Below are 22,224 nucleotides of genomic sequence, written 5' to 3'. Positions count from 1 at the left end.
TTCTCAGGGCTTTGGGGACATTAACTGGCCGAATCCTCACAGCAGCTCTATGAGGTTTTACCCACAAGGGAATGGAGGCCTGAGGAGGTGATGTAGGCTGCCCTGGGTTCCATGACTGTGGTGGCTTTCCAACGGGTGGGGAAGGGGCCACTGGAGCTCCAGTGGGTGGGCTTGTCTTGGGGGATGGGGGGTTCTCTCTGGACGGAGCAGTCGCTCAGCCCGGATCCCGCCGGGGGCCTTTCTCCATCCCCTCCCGGCTGTGGCCCGAGGAGAATCGGGGGCTCGCGTCCCCCACTGCCTGCCTTCCCTGAGCCCTCGGAGGAAGCTGACGTAGGCTAACTGAATGCATAACTTTATTAAATAAATGCTTTGTCATGACAAAAGACAAAGATCAAGGAGTAACATAAATTATAAGTTGAATAAATAGTATACAGCAATCTTCACCTTGTAAGAAAATGTGAGAGCCTTTGTTGGTTTTTTATTTCCTTAAGTACAAAATGCTAAACAGGAGCCGAGCTCAAGCTCTTCCGCATTCAGATGGTTTTTTCGTGTTTTTTTTCTGCTTTTTTTTTTTTCTTTCTCACAAACTGGTTGTATTTGTTGATTTATTTTTCCATCCTTTTCACCAGTAAAGATTATCATCATTTATTTTTGTTTTTAAAGTTGAAACCAAAAAAGAGGAGAGAACAGAGTTATGGTATGAATGTATGTAAAACTACAGAGAACTACAGTAATATGTACTGTGGTTATTGCTGTCTTCAAAAACAAAACAAAAAACAACAACAACAACAAACAACCGGTAGGCAACTCGGAATCTGAAGGAATCGTGTCTGACAACGGTGCTATCCATGTGGGCTACTGTGTGACAGTGGCAGTGGAGACTCCGGCTGGTGACTGGGGACCGGTGGAGTGGGGTGAGCGGGCACAGGGAGGCTGGGGTCCCCTTCCCCTCGGACCGTCCCCACCTTCCCTTTCCCCATCCAAAAGGATTTCAGGAGAGGAGGCCAGAGTCTGTGAAATGACTAAACTATATACTCCATTAGAAAACCAAGAAAGTATGTTTTAAAATAGAAACAAAAGCCTAAGAGAAAACAAAAAGTGGAGAAACAGTGCAACATAATTCTTGCACTTTAGTGGTTTTAAAAATACAGACAGTACAAGGCCCAGGTTGCTGGTTGGTGAAACCCCCGTCCCTCATCCCTCCTCCACTTTGCAAAACAGAGCCTCCTTTCTCTTGGAAGCCAGACGTGTCCTCTCTGACGCTATGGGGTTTCTTCTCCTTAGAGCTCTTCTCTGAGGTTCCCATCCTGGGCCAGAGCCCTCTCAGGGGTGAGTGGATGGGTCCGGGGTACTGTCCCACCTTCAGGGGGGCTTGGCGGTTGCCGTGGCAGCTCTGTCTCGCTAACCGCTGGGTGGTGGGAGCAGGGTGGTTGAGGCCCACCCTCTAGGGGAGGCCAGCCCTGTGGGGGTACCATGGAGGCCACAGAGGTGGTGGTGGGGAGACGGGGTGAGAGAGAAGAGCCACGATCAGAAAAGGGCCTCCCTGGACCTCGTGCGCCTGCCTTCCTCCCCATATGGGGCCAGTGTCCCCAGGCCTGTCTGTCTAGGCCTGGCTGTCAGAGAAAGGTTCCAGTCTCTTCCTCCCCATGTGCCCTGCTTTGCCAGGTGGGTTGGGGCAGGCTGGAGGAAGGAGGGTCAGTCCTGGCTGGACTTCCCTATCTCCTAGCAGTCATGGGAAAGACAGAGGATCTTCACCACTGCTGGAGTGAGGCACGAGTCTAAAGGGGATGTGAGAGACCTTCTGTGGGTCTCTTCTGTGGGTGTGAGTGTGGGAGTGGGCAGCACTTAGACCCAGAGCCATGGATAGCCCGGAGTCCCAGGTCTCTGGGTCAGCAGGCAGTCGGCCAAAGGCCAGCCTGGAGTCAAAGAGAGCCCTGCTTAGATTGCCATGCCCACACCATTCCAAACCTGCCTACCTTGCACCCTGCCATGGGGGAAGAGGTGCTGTCTTCCTCCAGTGCCTCCCTTCCCAGGGTCTCCCCACCCTGGGCCCAGCCAGACCTCCCATTTGGGAGGCTTAGTTCCATGCGTCCATGAAGGCCCAGCTTCTCTAGGGAGTGACCAACTGCCCATGAGAATACCCTGCATGCAGAAGAGACTCACAGGTTTGGGTTACCAGGCACAAACTTTGGAAACCGGAAGAGTCTGGCACACTCATACCAGGCTCTAATCCCCTACCTGATGGCTGGCAGCAAAAAGCCAATGCGAGGGGCAGAAGCCCGCCCAAAGTCCAGACACAGTGGGCGAAGAGAGAGCCCCTCTCAGGTCCAGGCTGGGAGGAATGTAGGGGGAGACTGTAGTTCCTGGCTCAGTCTTTTCTTAGGGGAGTGGCACCCCAGTATCCACTTGGCAGATCCTAGTTGAATAACTGCTCAAGATGCAAAGGAAGAATAGGTGGAAAGAACAGTGACATGGAAGAGGTTTGGGATACTGGCCTAAGACACACAGAAATGTGAGTTGGGTTTAGGGGACAGCTGTGCAGAGAGATGGGGCGTGCTGACTCGGCAGGTCAAGTCCTTGTGGCTGCTGGCCCTATCGGGCCCCTTTGTCTCATGAAGATTGAGCACTTCTCCTGTCCCCAGTCAGCTGTCCTGTCCAGGGGCATAGGAGATAGCCCCCAAGTTCTATAGCTATAGGGTTCCCATCAGTTGAAACAGATTTGCTTTTTCACTATTCCTCTTCGTAGCCCCAAATTCATTGTTGGAGGCAGTCTCCACTGTGTCATGCCATGAGCAAAGAGTGAAGAGAGCTGTGTCCGCAGCACAAAGGGGTCTCCTTGGCCAGTGTCCAAGCCCCCTTTCCTGGATATCTTCAGCTTTAAAGAACAGTCACAAGGCCACCCACCGGCTGAGGAAGTCATTGGAGAATGGGAGTTTTCTTGGTTCAGAATATGGCTGCCGAGTGACAGCATCCCTGAATCATGCGTTCCCTGCTTGTTCCGGCCCTCCTTCCATCCTCCACCCAAGGGAGGACGCAGGGACTGGCCAGAATGGAGGAAGAGCCGGAAAGACTCGTGGGCCTCCATCCCTCCTTGCAGGCTGAAGGTGGGCCGCGGAGCGCCTAGTCTTGTCCCTTCCAAAGCATGGCCAGTTTCGACTGATTCTTCCTATCTGGCTTCTAAAGTCTAGCATCCTCCTAAAGTTACCCGCCTTCCCTGGCTCTGTGGCCTGGATTAAGTTCATTTCTATTTTGCAACCCATTCCCCCATTTTCCTCTCTTTCCTCTCGAATCCCAGAAAACATACAGGGTGGGGAAGCTAAAGAAGTTTCTATCGGCTTTTTCCCCTTTCTGCTGCTTTGTGCCAAAGCTAGAATGGAACAGTCCCTTCAGCCCTCTGTTCCTCCCCACATCTACTCTGGCCGGAACCGTCAATCTTACTGTTCTCCTGCATCTAAACCTTTTTGCCACCATCTCCCTCTGCCATCTCTTACTTCAGTCTCCCTCCTGCTCTGCCAGTGTGGAGAGTGAGGGAGGCTTCCAAAAATGCACGTTCTGTTCAGACGAAAGGAAAAGGCTGGGGCGGGACTGGTGGATCCGTCATGGACCTGTTGGGCTCATGTGGTGTGATGTCCGGAGACTGTGATTTCCTGAGGGTTTAAAGACTAAAATGGGATGGACTGAGGTGCATGCTGTTTGCACCACAGAGGACTGGCCTCTGCCTGGCTCGGTGGGTGCAGAAGAATATATGTGGGGAATCACTGTCAAGTCCAGCACTGTGCCCCACAAAAAAGCTGAGTTTATTGCTCACGGGAAACTCTGCCTTGAGGCAGGCAAAAATGCTATTACAGGTTGTATTAGGAGAATATGGGTTTTCTCAGTTTTCCCAGCATGAGGAAGTCCTCAATGCCCCTATAGGAACTACTTTGAAAAGTTAATGCAAACTTTTGAAAGAAAAGAAGAAAGAAAAAAACAAAGAAAAAATAGATTTATATGCCTATATATGACTATATGGAGTCTTGTAGATTAATACAAGCCCACTTTTTTTTCAGCCTATCCTCCCCCACAGAGGCTGCTGTGCTACTTGTAAATTGAATTAAATGAGGGCTGAAACTGCACGTATCAGCATGTACTGTAGTCACCCTGGAAGAACAAGTCTTTCCAATTTTGGGGCATGTATTGATTTCTAAAAAAAGTCTGCCTGGGGAATGAAATATGCACATGAATTTCATATTCATAGATCTGCTTCCAAAAACCTCTCTATCTAATATCACTCAATTATGAAGCTGTTTTGCTTTCAGAGGAATGGAATGCATTTTTGTTTTTATAAATCTGGGGAGAGACAACACTCTGCCCAGGTGAGAGGAGAGGAAGTTCAGGGGTCCGGGTGTCCATACTGCCGGCTAGAGGAGGAGACAGATCTGGGAGAGGTCCTGGCGTGGTTTGCCTTTTCCTTTCTCCCCCTGACCAATCCATACTGGGAAACCCCGAGTGTCATCGAATGCCACATCCTGGGCTGCATCTTCTAGCGCCCACCTCTCCCGCCCCTAGGCCAGGGCTGGACGTGAAAGTTGGGCCCCTCCCTGGTCTCGGTGCCTTTCCTTCCCGCCCACCTGCTTGTCCTTCTTTTCCTAACTCTATTTGTCTTTCTCTCTCCTCTACACAAACACTTCCTTCCCTTCTCTTCCTCTCATTCTTCCTCTCTTCCCTTCTCTGTTCATCCAACTTGCCTCAAAAAGAAAACCATTTTAAAGGGGGGGGGGTGTCTTTTTAGCTTTTTGCATCTCTGTTGTTGCCATTTTCGAAGTTGAGCCCTTGCTAGAGATTCCGAGGTCCTCAGTTTCCTCAAATAGATAGATATATATTTCCCTTAAATGAGATGAAATGAGTGGCGTCCTGGGGTGGAGGGAGGCGCTGGCTGGAGTCGGGGCCGGGGGTGGGAGGGGGTGAGGGAAGGGTTCGGGGGGACGCATCACTCAACGTTGCTGCTGTCGAAGGTGTGGCACTGAAAGTCCCCGTCGACGTACTCCATGCCTGGCAGTTTCATTCCATACTTGTCCACGCACCAGCAGATGCCACGCTTGCGGCCACGGGAAGGTTTGCACTGGGGTGAGTAGAGCAACAGGCTGTGAGGACGCCGCACCCCGGGGCTCTGCTCCTCCCTGTCCTGCCTCTTCTCTACCCCAAGACAAGACTCTCATCTCCAGAGAGTTGAGGGCGCTAGACCCGACCCTTGGGTTTCTAGTGTCCCTGTTTCATGGAAAGACCCAGGGAAAAATGTGAATGTAGGCAGCCTACCCTTGGCTAGCTCCTTCAATCCCTTTCTTTTCTTCTTTTTCAGAGATGGGATCTTGTTATGTTGCCCAGGTTGGTCTAGAACTCCTGAGCCCAAGTGATCTTCCTGCCTCAGCCTCTGGAGTAGCTGGGATTACAGGCGTGAGCCGCTGTGCCTGGCTTAGAGTCCCTTTTAAAATATTACCCATTCGAGTCTCCCTCAGCCTGAAACTCTGCAGATTCTCAAGAGAGTTATGATCCAATAATAATGACAACGGTAATAATAATAACAGGAGGAGGCATCATTTGTGGTCTTATCCTGTACCCACCACTCAACATTTGGTATGCAGTAGGTACTGTTCTAAGTGCTCTACAAAGATCAATCACTTACTCCTCATTCTCCATTTTACACAAGGGTCTGGAGGCACAGAGATATTAAATGATGAGTAAGGGGACACAGCTAGTAAGTGGCAGAGCCACGATTTGCCCCAGTGTGGCCTGGCTCTTACATTTAGATTATTGGTGCCCTTAAAGCAACATCACGGTCACCTGTCCACCCCAGAGTCCACCCCAGGTCTACCAATCAGAAACTGCAGGGGTGGGGCCCAGCCTTCAGCCATGCCCTCCAGGGATCATTGCCCAAAGGGGAGCCTGGCTGTGAAGGGACGCGAGCTGATTTCAGGTGGTACACAGAGAAAATACGGCTTAAACTCCTGAGTGTGTGGTACACCAATGATCCGTGCTGTGCGATAGTGTTAGAGAATTTCCTCTTGCGATGAAGTCACCTAGCTAAGGTGACCCGTGGAAAGCATAGTGGATTACAGCACACGAGGGAATGAGGGAATGGACTGCAGCCTAGTGGGGAATGTGGAAAGTCGTGATCGTGGTATACGAATGGGTATCTGAGGCCTGGGAAACAGTAAGCGGTTAACGGTGGAGATCTTAGGCACTTGCCCAAGGTGGAGTTTCCTGGCAGGTGCCATTTTCGGAGCCATGTGAGCCTGGGAGCTCAGGGCAGGGGACGTACCTGCTTTCTCTTGTAGAATCCTTTGCGGTCACAATTGGGCAGGTACACGGCACGGGGCACCATGCGTGGGCTGGCTTTGAGCTCCTGCAGGGAAGCCTCCATGTGTCTGCGGCAGGGGCCCTGTGTGGACAGGAGGGTGAGAGGCATGGCGAGACCAAAGGAAAACCACCCAGCTGCGCTGACAAGTGGCCCAGGGGGTGGGGGCTGAAGGGCCTCGGGAGGAAAGTCACCACCTTTGGTGCTAATCGTCTACTGCCAAAGCTCTTTCCTCCCTGTCACCTGTCACATGCGCTGGGATCACAAAGCCTGCCTTTGGCCAGGTATCCATACTTTCTCTTTTGTGTTCCAGGTCACCCCCTCCCCTGCAGCTTTTCTCTTCTGCTGAGTAACCATGTCCAGAGGTGCCCATGTCTAGATGCTCTAGGAGAATACTCAGTCTCTGCCTCGGACTGGACACAGCTGCAGGGCCCAGGTACCTGGCGCGTGGCCACTGGGCTGGCACACACTCTCCTCAAATGAGCACTGTCTCTATTCCCACTTACTAGCACAAGCCCTTGGCCCTGACAAGTGTATGCTCTGGAAACTCTCCTCCCACGTCCTAAGCTGAGCCACCATGGTTTGCTGCAGGTCCTCTGCCGGGTCTAGCCTAAGCACCTCCTGCTGCCATGAATGTCCATTTAGATGCAGGGAAAGGTCAAAAGCCAGGAGGGAATGAGGGAATCCCTGAGACGTGCCTGCTCAGACTCCTGTCTCATCTCAGGTGCAGAGATGACCCGGGGGTGGGCAGTGTTCTCAGCTCCGCCTACAAACTTGGACTGGGTCAGCTTCTTTCTGCGGTCCTTCTTCACTGCTTCAGCCTTCAGCTCGGAGATGCGGGTGTGTTTGGGCCGGAAGATCTTGGGGGAGTAGGTCTCCTCAGCCATCTCAGAGGTGGTGGGCTCCTCGTGCTCACGGGAGTCTCTCTCTGCAGGAGAAGGAACCGGAGGGTCAGCCCCTGTGGGCCAAGGTGCACATGGCCAGAGCCCAGGGCTGGGCAGTTTGGGGTGAAGGGAGTAATAAAGGCTGAAGCAGATGTGTCTCTGCCCTCCTGGGGCACACCCTGAAAGCAGGGGGATAAGAACCAGGAAGCAGAGTGAATGCTCATGTAAGTGGGAAAGTTTCTGGCATGCTTGGAGTCACGCAGAGAGTGCAGGCAGAGAGACTTCACAGAGGAGAACTGAGAGACTGACGGACGGATGGGTGAGGACAGAGTGGACCTTCTGGGGGCAGGAAGGAGGAAGGGCAAGGAAAGTGGCCCCTGCAAGGATGAAGGTGGTAGTGAGCGGTTTGCTTGCTGGGGGATGGCCAAGTAGATGGGACATGGCTGGAGGTGGGGCTGAGAAGTAGGAACCCGGGAATCTGGGTCCACGGAGGAAGATGACACAGCCAGGGCGTGGACGAGAAGGGCCAAATCTGTCCTGTTAGTGAGATCTTTGCACTTTCAGAGCTGCTGGATGTCAAGGTCTCTTTGGACTTGGGGAACCTGGGAGGAGGGGGTCCTGGGGTCTGGAGCAGCAGGGTGGTGAGGACCTTCATACACAGCAGGAGGAAGGGAGGGGAGGGGAGAGCCAGAAATGTGGGCCCGGAGGGGACTGGCATGGGGCCAAGTAGAAGTCAGAGGCCTCACTCCCGCTCTGGCTCAGAACTGGTGCCGTGCTCGGGGGCCTGGGAGGCTGGGACGTTACTCAGCTCCGGACTGAGAGAGGCTGACAGCTGGCTGAGACCAGGACAGTTATATATAGGAATGGCTTGGTGACAGTCTATACTTAGCTGACTTTTGACCTTTAGAGAAGTAAGACTTTGTTCATGTATTTGTTGATCCTTAATTCTACCCGTCTGGCCTTTTCTTGGTGCGCAGATTTCCCCTAAATTCTTATCTCATAGGCATCCATCCCTGGGTCCCCTTCTCCTCTCAGCTCCTTGACCTCACCCAGCCTCAGAGGAACCAGAGTGGGGGAACTTTAGATTGTTGTTTCCAGGCAGGCGGGGTGTGGCCACAATGCCCCACAGTGGGACCAGGTGCAGGGGTGAGTGGAGGTGGGGGGCCCTGTCTTCATTGCTTCCCTCTTTTTTCAAATACTGGAAAGAGAAAATAGAGCTTTGAGTGATATTAAATAACCAAAATGAGATGAAAGAAAATTCTGTTCTCCACCCACTCCATGATCGCTGGGATGCCCAGGAAGAGTGACCGCCAGACATCTGGGATGGGGAACAGAAGAAGTGGGTAGAATTCAAGGAAGGGGGGGTGGGGAAAAGAGAAGCTTTTTGAGAAGACACTGTTTTATGCCTCTGGACAGGTATAGAACCCGACTTCTGAGCTTGCAGCCCTGGGCAAGTTCCAGGTGTGAGTTAGGAAAGGCATTTGAACACCTGGCCTAACCTGGTCAGGATGGCAGGTGGCAGGAAGCAGCCAAGCATCTGTTTCTCTCTTGGCTCAGGATTTGTCAAGTCTCATGAAATAGGTATTTGATCTTTAAGGCCTTGGCAGAGAAGGTCCCTGCCCTAAAGAAACCTCCAAGGGTTTGCAGCATTCCTGGTGGTGAGTTGCTTTGGGTATTTATTCACAGGAAAGGAAGGGAGGTAATTACTGGAGAGGAAGATCATGACTCGGAGAAAACAAATAACAAGGTGGTGGGCGGGCTCTCCCCGAACAAAATTCAACCTGAGATTCCTGGCACCCCTTCTGGCCTCTCACCCCCTCTTCCCAGTCGTGTCTTGATGTCCCAGTACCCCGATTCTCCTCTATCAAACCCTGCTGTGACGACTCATCAATAGGGTGACATCCCTGGTAGGTGGAAGGCAGGATTTTAGGGATTAGTTAAAAGGGTCATGTTCTGGGGTAAACTGACTTTTCTTGGTTGTAGAGCAAGTGAGATTGGCAGGAGGAAGGGAGAAGCAAGGCTGGTTTGGGGACTCTGTACAAATGGAAAGGCTGGGGTTCCGTTACCTAGTAACACAGATCTCGCCTGGAGGCTCAGATCTTGGAGAAGAGGGAGTAAGGAGAGGGAGCGCTAACCATCGCACAGAAGGGCTTTCGGGCCAGTCTTATTGAGGGACTGGAGCCGCACCACTCAACCTCAGCATCACCAAGCATTCTAATCCTCAAAAAGTAGTTGACTACTGTGGGGGGAGGAGCAGGCAGGAAATGGTGGCTACTGAAAGCCTGGGGGCATGGGTGTTCAGATTGGAGAAGCCCGGACCCCTTCCCCAAACAAGATTGTAACTGGATAAAGTGAGGGCAGGTGGGGGAGTGGGCTGGCTGCTGACCAGCGCACACACGAGTCTCTGCATCTCCTTCAGTGGGCTGCCCCAGCCCGGCCCAGAGAGCCAGCACATTGTCACCTCTTCAAGGGGAGAGAGCCTGGGAACCTGGCTCCTCTCCTGTGGCTGGTGTAGCAGCTCCTGGAATCCTTTCTGTAGGCCATTTAACCAATCCCCCCGTGTCCAAGCAGAAATAAGCATCTATCTCTAGTTCTTAAGGACATCTGAAATGGGGGTGCCATTCCATCCTCCTCTGGCTACCTGTTGGGGGAGGCTCTGTCCATTTGGTCAGAGGGTGCCCTTCTCCAGCTGTCATTGCAGCTTACTCTCTCTCTTTGGCCTTGGTGGACACAGAAGCATGGTGGCCCACAGCCTTCCCTCAACAGCTCTTCTCAAGACCCTTCACATTTTGGGACTTTTTCTAACTGCTGTGGGCTGTCCTTACCCTTGAGTCACCCTTTCCGGGAGGGGGATGGGGCTGTTGACAATGGTTTGACAAACCTTGGGGTAAATTTATTTTGACCTCTCTTACTCTTTTCTTTGAAAGTGTTCAAGTACTGCCCCGGGGCCAAGCAACCATGATACTGGCATACAACATGTAGATTCTGGTATCTCTCTTCATTTAAGGAACTAAAAACGCTTTTGCAAACTCTCTCCTTTTCCCAGCCTCCCCAAGATGAGTCTCCTGAGGGCACACCTTCCCCAGCTTGCAAGCTTTTTGGCTGCTTCTGAAGAGCAGGCTTAACATTTTGATGTGCCTCCCGGTTTCTGGTGCCACTTAACCCCATGGGACCTATTCCTTAGGCAGCAGCAGAGTCCAGGGTCGAAGATACTAATCAGGGTCTTGTGGTCACCTGTAGGCTCCAGAGAGACAGTGGAAACTTGGAGGGGAGCCAGGGCAGAGCCACGGAGATTAAAGGGCTGGAAAGTAAGACCGGAGCTGCGTGCCAGAAGCAGCTAGCCCGACTCAGCTGCTCTGTGGCTGAGTCATAAATAGGCTTTCAATTTTGGAAGGGTTTAAGTTTTAGATAAAACAAGAAGGAACAAGTAGACTGGCTACTCTTGAGCTATTTCATCAAGAGAAAACGAACTGAGGTTGCAGAAGGGATCTAGGCAGGATACCCAGGAGGACTTCCTGGTGAAGATTGTTCTGCACGTGAACAGCAAAAAAACTCAACAGTCAGCACTGGAACCTGTTTGACAAACAGGTCAATATCTCCATGTGGCCAGCAGAGGGCGTGGGAGACTGACGCCCACACAGCATGGGCTCACTCACTTCTAGGGACTGGAAACGTTTTTAAAATCTGGAATTTGGAATTAAGCGCGGGGTGGCTCATCTCTAATCCCAGCACTTTGGAAGGCCAAAGTGAGTGGATTGCCTGAGCCCAGGAGTTCGAGAACAGTCCGGGCAACTTGGTAAAACACCGTCTCTACAAACAAAAACAAAAACAAAAACAAAAACAAAAATTAGCTGGGCATAGAGGCGTGTGCCTGTAGTCTGAGAAACTCAGGAGGCTGAGACCAGAGGATTGCTTGAGCCCGGGAGGTTGGAGGTTGAGGCTGAGGTGAGCCATGATTGCTCCACTTTGATAGCTCCACTGCACTCTAGCCTGGGTGACACAGTGAGACCCTGTCTCGAAGAAAAAAAAAATCTGGAATTTGGGTGCCTCCCTCTCCTACTTCTGTAATAATCACTCGAATCCCTTCCTTCATTTGTGTGTCTGCAGCATATATTTAAAGAGTCAGGGAGACAAACAAGCGAGGCCTGGAGAGAACCGTGTGTGGGAGAGTGAAGGCAGGTGAGGGAGAGGGGAAACAGGGTTTCTTTCTGCATGGCATTCTGCTGTTTCTGTAACCTGCAACTGGAAAATGATCCAGGAAGGAAGAGAGACATATTCCAGGCTTCCCTGCCCATGAGATGCTGTTCTGAGAGGGTTTTGCAGAGCATGGGAAATGTGGAATGCTCAGCATCCATTTCTCCTGCTGGGAGCTATGGAGGCTGGACCTTTACCTTCATAATCCTATTCAGTGACTAAGGGAGGGGATGATGATAATATTATCTGGATACAGTATTTACCTTTGGGGTGGGATCTAAATCTCTGGCTTCTATACAATACCTCCAGTCCTTCCCACTGGCTCTCCAATGCCTCTAGCCCCTGCCACTTTTGGGTGGCCAACTCAGTTCCTCTTTCATTCGTAAGGCATTCCCCATTCACCCCAGTGCAGCAGCATCCACAGAGGCACACACGGTACATCGGCCTCTCCCCACGGTAACATGAACACGTGCTTAAGGACTGCACCATTCTCTATGTCCTGGCAAACACAGAGAGTGTCATGGTGCAAGTCCAGCTGCTACAGACCCAGAGGCATCTTAGGGTGAGAAATACTACAGTCTGCACAATTGCACAATGCATGTACCGTGCCCAAGCTCAACCACTTTCTCCAAACCTGCCCTTTATGGCTGTTCTCTTTCAGCAGAGGCAGGCACATGGTCTTCTGAAGGGTTCTGACTCCACCTTGCTTGCTAGTCATAGCAATGGATGGATCCAGGTGGAGACCTGCCTGCCTAAAATCTAAACCCCCCACCCCCGGACCTCTTAGTCACACTCCAGTGCCATTAACAGCCTGCTCCTGGGCTGGTGTTAGTTTATCACTCTATCTTGCTTGACCTAATAATCAATTGTAAGAGAAAACTAGGTGACCCAGATATTGTGCCTTAGCTTACAAAAATCGAAGAAACAGAGGCATCCTTGAAATTCACAGTCCAGGAAGAGTGTCGGGCTTTGCCAGGCCACCCAGACCTGGGGAGATTCTCCCATCTCCTTTTCTAGACAGAAGATAAGATGAGGACGCCTAGAATCTCTCTACAAAGAATGGAAAAGGGATCTGAATTTCTTCTGGGTTTCATTCTAGTCCCCTCTGTGGAATTTAAATAGCCAACTTCTTAAGGGCAGAGCTTCGTCATTTCTCTTTGTCTCACCAGCATATAGTATTCAATAAATAATCTTTAAATGGAGAGATGTGTAAATCTGCCCAAGAGGCAAAGAGAAGTAGGTCTGAAAGTATTTCTGTAATATAAGCTGGGGCTTAGAGCCCAGTGCATGCCTTGGGAGGTTATCTCATCCATGCCCCTGCCCTGAAGCAGGATAACCCTGCCGCAGGGGACAGGGAGGCAGACAGATGAGCTTCAATAGTGTGGGAAACAGCAGGGGTGCTCCTGGATTCACTGGGCTTCTCTTTGGCCTAAGGCTGCTACATATTAATGTACTACTTAGGCTGGGCATGGTGGCTCACGCCTGTAATCACAGTACTTTGGGAGGCTGAGGCGGGTGGATCACGAGGTCAGGAGTTTGAGACCAGCCTGGCCAACATGGTGAAACCGTGTCTCTACTAAAAATACAAAAATTAGCTGGGCGTGGTGGTGTGTGCCTGTAATCCCACTACTCAGGAGGCTGTGGCAGGAGAATCACTTGAACCTGGGAGGCAGAGGTTGCAGTAAGCCAAGATCGTGTCACTACACTCCAGCCTGGGCAATAGAGTGAGACTCTGTTTCAAAACAAAACCAAACCAAACCATATATATATATATGTATATACATAAAACCATATATATATGTTTAAAATATAGTAGTCACTAGCCAGTGTGGCTATTTAAATTAATAAATATTAAATAAAATGAAAAATTCAGCTCCTCAGTCACTCTAGCCATATTTCAAGGACTTCGTGGCCACATATGGACACTGCAGACCTACAATGCTTCCATCATTGCAGAAAGTCCTACTGGTCAGTGCTGGCCTGATGGCACTGGCCTCTGCCTGGGTATGGATGAAAATACTGAGGCCCAGTCTAGAATGTTCTGTAGTCCCCCTCCTCCCTTGCCAACCCTAAGTCCCTAGCCAACTTGCAGCCACCAGCTCCTCCCTACAACACAAGGCTGGTGGAAGCATGAGGGATTGGCTGCTCACTGTTTTAAAAAATGTTAAGACTTGTCTCAGTCTCTTGAAGTCTGTTTCCCAGCTGTGGATGTCAAATGGCTCTTCTGCGCTTGTGTGTGTGCATTTGCAGAAGGAGAAAGGTCACAGGGGTGATGGCGGGGGCGGCGGGGAAGGCGCTGTGGAGGCTTCCAGGTAAGCGGCAACATCATCGCTTTTCCTACCCATCCCGTCTCTGACCAGCATCTGCCTGGTGCCAGTCTCTCTCAGAAGACACTGTTTTTTTGTTTGTTTGCTTGTTTTTTGTTTGTTTTTGTTTTTACTCTATCATCAGAAACAGACGTGCATGTTCTGGGTTCTTTTTAACCTGAATTATGGGCTGAGGAGGAAATGAGCACTAACCTTCCAAGAAAAAAACAAACCCCCAAAGCTATCATCCTAAAAAGCAGTTGTAAGAATGGAGGAAAGCCAGGAGGAAGACCCTGGAGGGGAGGTGAGCAGACCTAGAGTCCTACTGACTGGATGATGAGGGCTATAGGTGTACCCAACTGAGCCCCCCTACCCCATTTTAGGCCAGGAGAACTAGCATGGCTAGGTACTCTAAACCAACAGCAAAGCTGGCCAAGCTGGGAATATAATATCTCTATCCTTACCAGAGAATACAGACACCATGTAGTATAGTGGATAACCGTTCAGAATCAGGAACCAGACTACCTGGGTTCAAATCGCAGCTCCTCTATTAAATAGCTACAGCAAACTGTGCCACCCTAAACCTTCAGTTGCCCTTTCTGGGAGGAAGATGAAGCTGTTGACAATAGCTCAGTAAACCTTGGTGCAGCTTTGGCAACACAGCAAGACCCCATCTCTACATAAAATAAAATATTAGCCGGGCGTGGCAGTGTGCACCTATAGTCCTAGCAATGGGGAGTCTGAGAAGGGAGGATGGCTTGAACCCAGGAGTTGGAGGCTGGAGTGAGCCATGATTGTGCCACTACACTCCAGCCTGGGTGACAATGAGACGTTGTTTCTAAAAATAAATAAATAAACAAACCTTGGTACAGATTTACTTTGACCTTTTTTTTTGAGATGGAGTCTCACTCTGTCGCCATGCTGGAGTGCAGTGGCACGATCTCGGCTCACTGCAACTCTCTCCTCCCAGGTTCAAACGATTCTCCTGCCTTAGCCTCCGTAGTAGCTGGGACTAAAGGCACGCAGCACCACACCCAGGATGGTCCCGATCTCCTTGACCTCATGATCCACCTGCCTCAGCCTCCCAAAGACCTTACTGTCTTCTTCCTCTCTCCAATTCAGTTTTCTCACCTGAGTTATGGGGAGGATAGCAATGGCCCCTTCTCCATTATATTCCGAGGATTATTCAGGGTGATGTGTGCTAATTCACTCTCAGCACAGGTCTCTGCCTTTGTAGTGCTCCGTTACCTCTCACCTCCCTAGTTCCAATCATCAACTAAAAATTTGGTTGCTACAGCACCTGGTTGACAGACACCTACTTGTAGACCACAAGATCTAAGGCTCCTTGGACTGCAGGAAGGTCTGCCAGAAAGTGTTGGCTTGACCCTTGTCTCTGGGGGTCTGTTGGCCAACACCAGGTGAGAAGGACTTGGCAAAGGTGCTCTATGGACCCGTCTCCACTTAGAGAGCTCCCACTGGGAGTCCTTCCTCTGCCTAACCCCATTCTTTCATGCAGCGTTAAGGGGACTCAGTCTCCTTCCCTAAAGATGTATAGAGAAAAGGGGGCCCACAGCCTATCTTATTTGCCTCCTTCCTAAGCATCCCAGAGGAAGAGCTGCCACGGCCTCCAGGATGTATTAGAAAGGCTCTCAGCACTTCCTGCAGCAACTGGAAGTCCCCAGCTGCCCTCTGGAAGCACATCTCTCCTCTCCTGCTGAAAGATCTCAGAGGCACCTGCCCATGAAAGCCAGGGGTCCTCATGCTCTGTTCCTTATCAACTTTGGTAGTGCATGGTTTTCCTTCTCTCCTTCGGATGCAGAAATTCCCTAGTTACTGCACTCACCCCATCCAACCGCACCCTCCCTCAATCTCTGCTTTCTGTTGGCACCACGTGAGGACTGTGCTGTTGGAAGCAGGCCACTTCTGCACCCTGTTCTTCAAGACTACAGGCCGCTGCACAGCCCAGAGGCAGCCAGGGCCTGCCTGCCTCTCCACATCAGGAGAGTTTCCTGTAATGTAGAAAATGAGGTTTGGTGCATGGACCTGAAAGCTGGACTGAACACCCATCCTTCACACCCTCCAGGTCCTCTTTCCCTGACAAACCACTAGCCTAAGCCAGGCTTGTATGCAAGACTGTGTAGAAAAAGGGACAGAAGTGAGTGTGAAAATGAGAGAGTGTGGCTCTCTCTCCTTTGGGGAGGGCTTTGGGGCTGCTTCACTCCTTTTCCTACTGCCCCTAAAACAGCGCCTTCAGCTTGTGGGTTATGATGTCATGGGGTGATAGCATCTGGCAGTGTTTGCCAAAGGCCTCACTGCAGGTTAGCCCAGGCCCAGGCACGAGCCCCAGTGACTAGCGAGAAAGCCAGGAATGGCTGAATGCAGTGCCGGAGCCCCTGCGGGGAAGAGCTGAGTCCCAGCCCCTTTTCTGCCTCTAACCCTGCTGCCACATCTTGGGCAAGTGACTCCCCACTCAGGGCCTCATTATCCTCATCCTAAAACGAGGACCTTGACTGTGATGATGGCTGTGGGTTCCTTCCAGCTTTAACATTCTTTGGCCAATACCCAGACAATTCCTGGAGAGACACTCGGACTGAGCTAAGCTGAGTGGCCAGGCACTAACCAACCTGGTTAGGTGCTCTAAACCAACAGCATAGTAGCCAAGGTGGGAGTATAACCTCTCCCCCTCCCAGAGATGTTCAGTCACTCCTCTGGATTTATATTTTAAAAAAAAAAAGAGAGAGAGAAATGACATCATAACAGAATTTATGGAAATAAATGAAACTGGAAATAAAAGGGGAGGTTTTGCTGGTATTGCGGGGGGCAGGGGGTAGAAGCCTACACTGCCTTCCTTATTTGATTATTTATTTTTGCAAATATGTAATCAATGTGTAATCAATCTTACTGTTTTGAATAACATGTCCAGATTGCAATTTAAGGATGGTATCTGGGAATTGCAGCTTTTGGACCAACTGTAGAGAAAAAGCAAATGTAAAACTAAACAAACCCCTCCAAATCCCCTGCTTGACTCAGCGCAGCCATTCTCCCGCCCTCTTTCCTTCTGCTCCGGCTCCTGGTTGGTACCTGCTCTTTAAGATCTTCTTCCAGTTTCTGGATGTAGTGGGTCTGGAGTGTGGTGATCTCTTCTCCAGAGTTTTTGTTTTCCACACACTAAATATCTTAAAAGTTTCATAGGCATTGCTTAGGTACAAAGTAGAAACTTTACACAAGTATTACCTCCCCTTCCCGCTGGCTTCTTCTTTGCTCCATTAAGGGGGCCAGGGCTTCTGCAGGGAATTCCTGCTCCCATGCCCTTTGCTGTAACCCTCACGATGACCTCTGGCTCCTAGGGTCAGCCTGGTCCTCCCTCTGCAGCTGCAGGCCCACCTGCCTGCTCAAATCCAGACCAAGCCCCAGACTAACTCACAGCTGCTCTGACTTAAAACTCAAGCCCTCAGGGGATGCCTTAGAGTTGGGGTGGGGGTTGGGGGTTGGATAGAGAAGGGCGGAGGAAAGAGTAGGAGGGAGGGGCGAGAAGGGGGAAAAAGAGAAATGGAAAGAAAATGAGCTCTCACTAGGGCTAACTCTGCTTGTTCTTCCAGTCTGAGCTGACACAGCAGAAAGGGGTGGTGGTGGGCGGAGGTGGCAAGAAAAGTCCAGTTAAAGCCCCATCTCGTCTTCCCGACTCCCGTTTTGGTTGGCTCAGGGTACGGCCATCCTCTCAAAGACTTGTTTCAGAGGGAGGGGGTGCGGGTGGGAAAGGAATTTGGCTCCTTCAGTTTTCCATGATCTTGCTCAACCCAGACATAAATTTGGCCAATAAACCTAACTCTGGAACTTGACTTCAACATGGCATTTTAGACCAAGCTTGGAGTTGAAGCCAGGGTGATGGAGGCCAAACCCCTCAAAGTAGCAAAGGCTGAATTCATTTTTATTTAGGTAATGCTTTTGCTTTCTTTTCCAGAAGTCTATTTTTTGTCCCACGGTGTCTCATTTCTTAATGACAGAACAGAAACCCAGAACCCATGGTTCCCTACACCTCAAACTGAATGTCTCACCAGCACGGAGGAGACCTACCTGAACCCCAGTATCTATGCTGGGGACCAGCTCATCAAACCTCATTCCCCACCAAAAATGCCGGAAAGCAAACCCAGCATTTCCTTGACTCCCTCCACTCACCGCTATTTACTGAGCTTTGCCCAACAAATAACTCCCGTCTATCATCTCCCTCCAGCCTCACACACATTCTTTTTTCCATATCTATCTCTGCTCCTGAACTGGTCGGAATGAAATGCAGAGCCAGGCTGGCTCTCAGCACCCGGCTCTCGGGCCCACTCCCTCTACAGTTGCTCAGCAACAACCTAGCAAAACACCCTCTCCTCGCCCTCCCAGAGGCTTTGGCTGCCTGCCACCTCACTCTCCTCTGCTCCCCATTTCTGATTCCAGAAATGCACCTTTTTTTGGGTTCTACATATGTTTGGTTACATATAAATATATATAATATAGTATATACCATATATACAATATATAATACGCATTATATAGATATAATATGTCGTGTGTGTGTGTGTGTCTGTGTATGCTGCAACTGCAGGAGGGAGGGGGCGAATCCATATCTGCAAGCTCAGATTTTGGCGGGGCGGGCGGGCGGGCGGGGGAGACGAGGGAGGTGGGTTGGGAAGCAGGAATTTTGGCTAAAGGACCAAAAGGGCACTCTCCCTCTCTCTGTCCACTTCTCTCTTCTTAAGAACGGTCTGTACACCATCTCCAACTTTTTGGGGACCCGCCCAATGGTTGTCCGGCTAAAACGCCCTTTCCAGGAGCGCCCACTCCCAACCCATCTGTTCCGGACGAAGATGTCGGCAGCAGCCGCGGTGGAGCGCCGCCAACCCGCAACAGCAGCCTGCCGGGCACCTGCCTTCGGCGGGGTGGAGTCGGAGAGGAGTGCTGGGGAGGGGGCGGGTAGAAGAGGCTGCTTCGGGTTGGCCCAAAGGCACTCAGAAGGTGGGGGTTGGGCAAGGGGCGGCAGGGAATTCTACAGGGGATCTTGCTTGGGACTGAAGTGTGTGTGTGTGTGTGTGTGTGTGTGTGAGTGATGCGCCCTCCGTGCTCGCCTAGCAATTGCGCGCGCGTGCGCCCTGCGTGCACACCCTTCACACTAGCCACATCACACTACACGCTTGGCAAATAATAAGTGGAGCCAGGATGCTGCCGAGTGACACCTTACGTACTTTCGATGTGACTGGATTGTTACCCAGGGCGGTCGCTTCCAAGCCAGGAAATCAATTAATGTTTTCCCCCTCCGCTAGGCTTTTCCAAATCCACATCCCCCAAGATGAAGGCAGGCAGGACCGCCTTTGAAAAGTGGATCTTAATAAAAATAACCTCACAAGCCGGTCTCTGGGGTTCCCAGGGCCTGCGCGTCCTCCTCTTTTCCTCTTTTTGCAGGCTGCAACCTGGAGATCGACTACCTCTTGCAAAGCTGGAGGGGCTGGCGCCTGCGTCACTCAAACACTGCAGGGTTTGCGAGGACAGAGGCTGAACACAGGAAGCTCTCCGGCCTCCTGGCAAGAGCGGACGCACTCCTCTCCTGCACTAAAGTGACTGAAGTTTGCACTTCAGAAAACTCATGTTAGGGTGCTCGTGAGTAATGGAAAGGGACAGGGAGGGAGAAGGGGATTGCCCCCGTAACTAAACTGTCCCCCTAACTAAACTACGCCAATTAAACATTGTTTAGCCAAGTTTTAACCCCTTTTGGAGAGAATCAATAGCCAGTTTGACGTCTTAGAACCCAGACTTTTATGTAGTTTAACTTTTTTTTTTTTTAAACTAAAGATCAGGTAACTCTTTCCAAAAAGAAACTCAGTCTAAGGGGGTAGAACTGTTCTGATTGAACAAGTAGCTGTGTCAATCATTTCAACCCTAGACTTCTGGCGCCGAGAATTTGGGGGCGGGGCAACCAGGAGGCGAGGCAACCCGGGGGCGGGGCAAGCGGAGGCGAGGCTTCCAGTGCGTGGCTTTTCTGTCTCCGCCCCCTGAATTTTGCATTCTGCGTTTCCAGGGCCCCTCATGCACTTACTGCACACCCACTTCTGATCTGGTTTAGGAGATTGGGGAGGGCGGGGTGGGGGGGGGATTGCGGAGGGAGGAATTGCGGGGCGGGGGTGGAGATGGTGGTGGTGCCGGGAATCTGCATAGGCGAGGAAGTTGAAAGGTCTGAATCTCACATCCCCTTTTGCCTCCCAGCCCTATGTCCACCTTTCATCCTAGGTAAAATCTGAATTGGAGAGGGGGAAAAAGGAATTAGATTCAGAAACGAACACCAGGCACAGAATACCAAACCCTTCCTTCCTACTCTTCCCCATCCCCACCCCGCACCCCCGCGCTCCTAAAGCATTTTTTCCTTTCCTGGGATAAAAGTCATTTTGCAGTTAAGTATGTTTTACCATCTACCACAGGCAATCATCTTCAATCAAAAGCAATGGTTATGCACATGGGAGGGGCTTCACGGCTTCCACCCGAAAGGCATTAGTTACCAAGAATGTGGGGTGCTTGTGGTGTGTGTGTAGGGGTAGAGGGATAGAAACGCCTGGAGGCACGGGGGTGGAGAGGCCAAAAGGGACAAAGGTGGAATTAGCTCAGAAGATGGGTAACGCCTCTCTCTCCAGGCCGCAGTTAAAATAATATTTTAACAAAAGATTTTTTTCCAAGTCCAGAAAAAAACGTATGCGGGGCGCGAGGTGGGTGGAGGAGGGAGTTGATAATGTAACATACACTCTTTCAGACTGGAGATAGGGTACCAGGGGATTTGGACCTTGTGACCGAATGGGAACTCAGAATCAGTATTCGGACAGAGTAGGGGGAGGGGGTGGGGGAGGGGGCGGGCAAGGTATGGGTAGGAGGAAGGAGAAAGAGCGAAAGCTGGGATAGACTTGGCTAGACAGTTCCCCAGGGTAGCAGGATCCTCCAGGGCTCCAATTCCGAGGTGCAAGGACCCTCCCCGACTACTCCCGAGCTGCACCCCAGCTCGAAGCCACTTGCTACGCAAAGCGCGCGGGCCCAGCCGGTCCCGTGTCCCCCGCCCGTGCGCCGCGTAACTGACTGGCACACTGAGCGCGCTCACCGATCTTGACTTGCTCGCGGTAGCTCTTTTCGTTGAGGCAAACCCCGCGGCCGTGCAGCAGGGCGTGCAGCGGCTTCTCCTCGTCCTGCCGGGGGAGGCAGCGCAGCCCCTGGGCGCAGCGCTCGGTGTAGACGCCGCACGACTGCCCCTCGGCCAGGGCGCAGGTCATGCAGCAGCCGCAGCCCGGCTCCTTGACCAGCTCGCAGCCCAGGGGGCTGGGGGGGCACATGGAGAGGGCTTTCTCGTCGCAGGGCTCGCAGTGCACGAAGGAGCCCAGGCTCTGGGCCGGCCCCGCATAGGCGGCCAGCAGCAGGAGGACAGCGGTGAGCAACATCATCTTCTCTTAGTCGCCCCCTTTACCTCGGGGTGGGGCAGGAGAGCGAGAGTGCAGGGATAAAGGGGCCAAGAGGGCGCCCGGAGATTTTTTTGTTTTTGTTTTAAAATTTCTAGCAGGTAGAGCAGGTGCCCTCCCCCAGACACTTGCAAAAATGTAGAGAGAGATGGAGGACTGGGGTGCCCGCGAGCAGGTCCCAGCTGCAAGAATTAAAGCCTTGCAACAGGTTGGGGGAAGCAGGGCAGCGCCAGGTGCACTCAGTGAGCGGAGGCCGGAGCGGGTCAGAATTATAGGGGGAAAATAGCCACAAAATTGTTCACCCCCAAGCAACCACCGAAATAGTGACCTCGGAGGCAGTGGAGATGGCGTTGGGGTTGGGGGAGAAAAATGGATTTATCTTTAAAATTTTTGCTTAAAATCTAAAACACACCCCGCTCCTTTCTAACCCTCAGCTGCCGGCGGTGCGCGGCGGCGCGGAACAGGTAAGAGGCTTTGGCTGCAGCCGAGAGGGTGGGAGAAAACGTTGAAATCAAGAAATAAAAAAAAAAAAACAAAAAACAAAACCCAAAACAAAAAAACCCCAAACCCTAACACTTCTTTTCTCCCACTTTGCCACCTCCTCTTCGAAATTCGCAGGTTCTACGCGAAGTCCGGAGAAGGGTGAAAACGGAGGAGGGGTAATGGGGTAATGAAAAGGAGCGAAAAAAGGAAAAAGCCCACACTGCTTTGCAGCTCTTTCCTAGCTCTTTTCCCCTGCAGAAGTTTCCAAAGAGACTACAGGCTCCGGGCGAGCAGGCGCTTTTAAATAGCCGGCCCCTGGCTGCCAGCCAGTTTGTAGCTGCAATTTGAGCTTCCCAACACCCAACTCAGGCAAGGATGCCAAGGAGCTTTGCAGTACAAACTCACACGGGGTGGGGGTGGGGAGAGGCCTTCTAGACACAAGGGGGCTCCCCTTCGCTCCCTCTCCCTGAACAGCGCTCTCCTCTCCCCTGAACAGCGCCCTCCTCCCCCCGGAATGTAAGAAAGGGGCAAGGGGGACAGGCTGGGGCTAC

The 22,224-nt window shown here is 51.5% G+C and overlaps 1 protein-coding gene across 1 annotated transcript; it reads right to left on the bottom strand.

Annotated features, from left to right (window-relative positions):
- Window positions 1-336: 336 nt before the first annotated feature.
- On the bottom strand, window positions 337-21,988 carry IGFBP5 (insulin like growth factor binding protein 5). Its single transcript, XM_010362313.2, has 4 exons — window positions 20,839-21,988; window positions 7,033-7,262; window positions 6,299-6,418; window positions 337-5,101 (listed from the first exon to the last, which is right to left on the bottom strand). Exons 1-4 carry the CDS (start codon window positions 21,173-21,175, stop codon window positions 4,970-4,972), a joined length of 819 nt encoding a protein of 272 aa, XP_010360615.1. The 5' UTR covers window positions 21,176-21,988; the 3' UTR covers window positions 337-4,969.
- Between the last annotated feature and the right edge of the window lie 236 nt (window positions 21,989-22,224).

The sequence above is a fragment of the Rhinopithecus roxellana genome, chromosome 14 (genome assembly GCF_007565055.1).
Source record: "Rhinopithecus roxellana isolate Shanxi Qingling chromosome 14, ASM756505v1, whole genome shotgun sequence".
In the NCBI taxonomy this organism is placed as follows: Eukaryota; Metazoa; Chordata; class Mammalia; order Primates; family Cercopithecidae; genus Rhinopithecus; species Rhinopithecus roxellana.
Note: the sequence above shows the minus strand (reverse complement) of the source record. Positions and strands in the feature narration are given on the sequence as shown.

What these genes read in the sequence shown, in the direction of transcription:
- IGFBP5 (XM_010362313.2), bottom strand. Translation starts at nt 21,175, where the DNA reads ATGATGTTGCTCACCGCTGTCCTCCTGCTGCTGGCCGCCTATGCGGGG. An exon ending in TGAGACAGGAGTCTGAGCAG is followed by an intron (nt 6,419 to 7,032) that starts GCACGTCTCAGG and finishes CTGTCCACACAG; the next exon opens with GGCCCCTGCCGCAGACACAT. An exon ending in GATTCTACAAGAGAAAGCAG is followed by an intron (nt 5,102 to 6,298) that starts GTACGTCCCCTG and finishes TACTCACCCCAG; the next exon opens with TGCAAACCTTCCCGTGGCCG.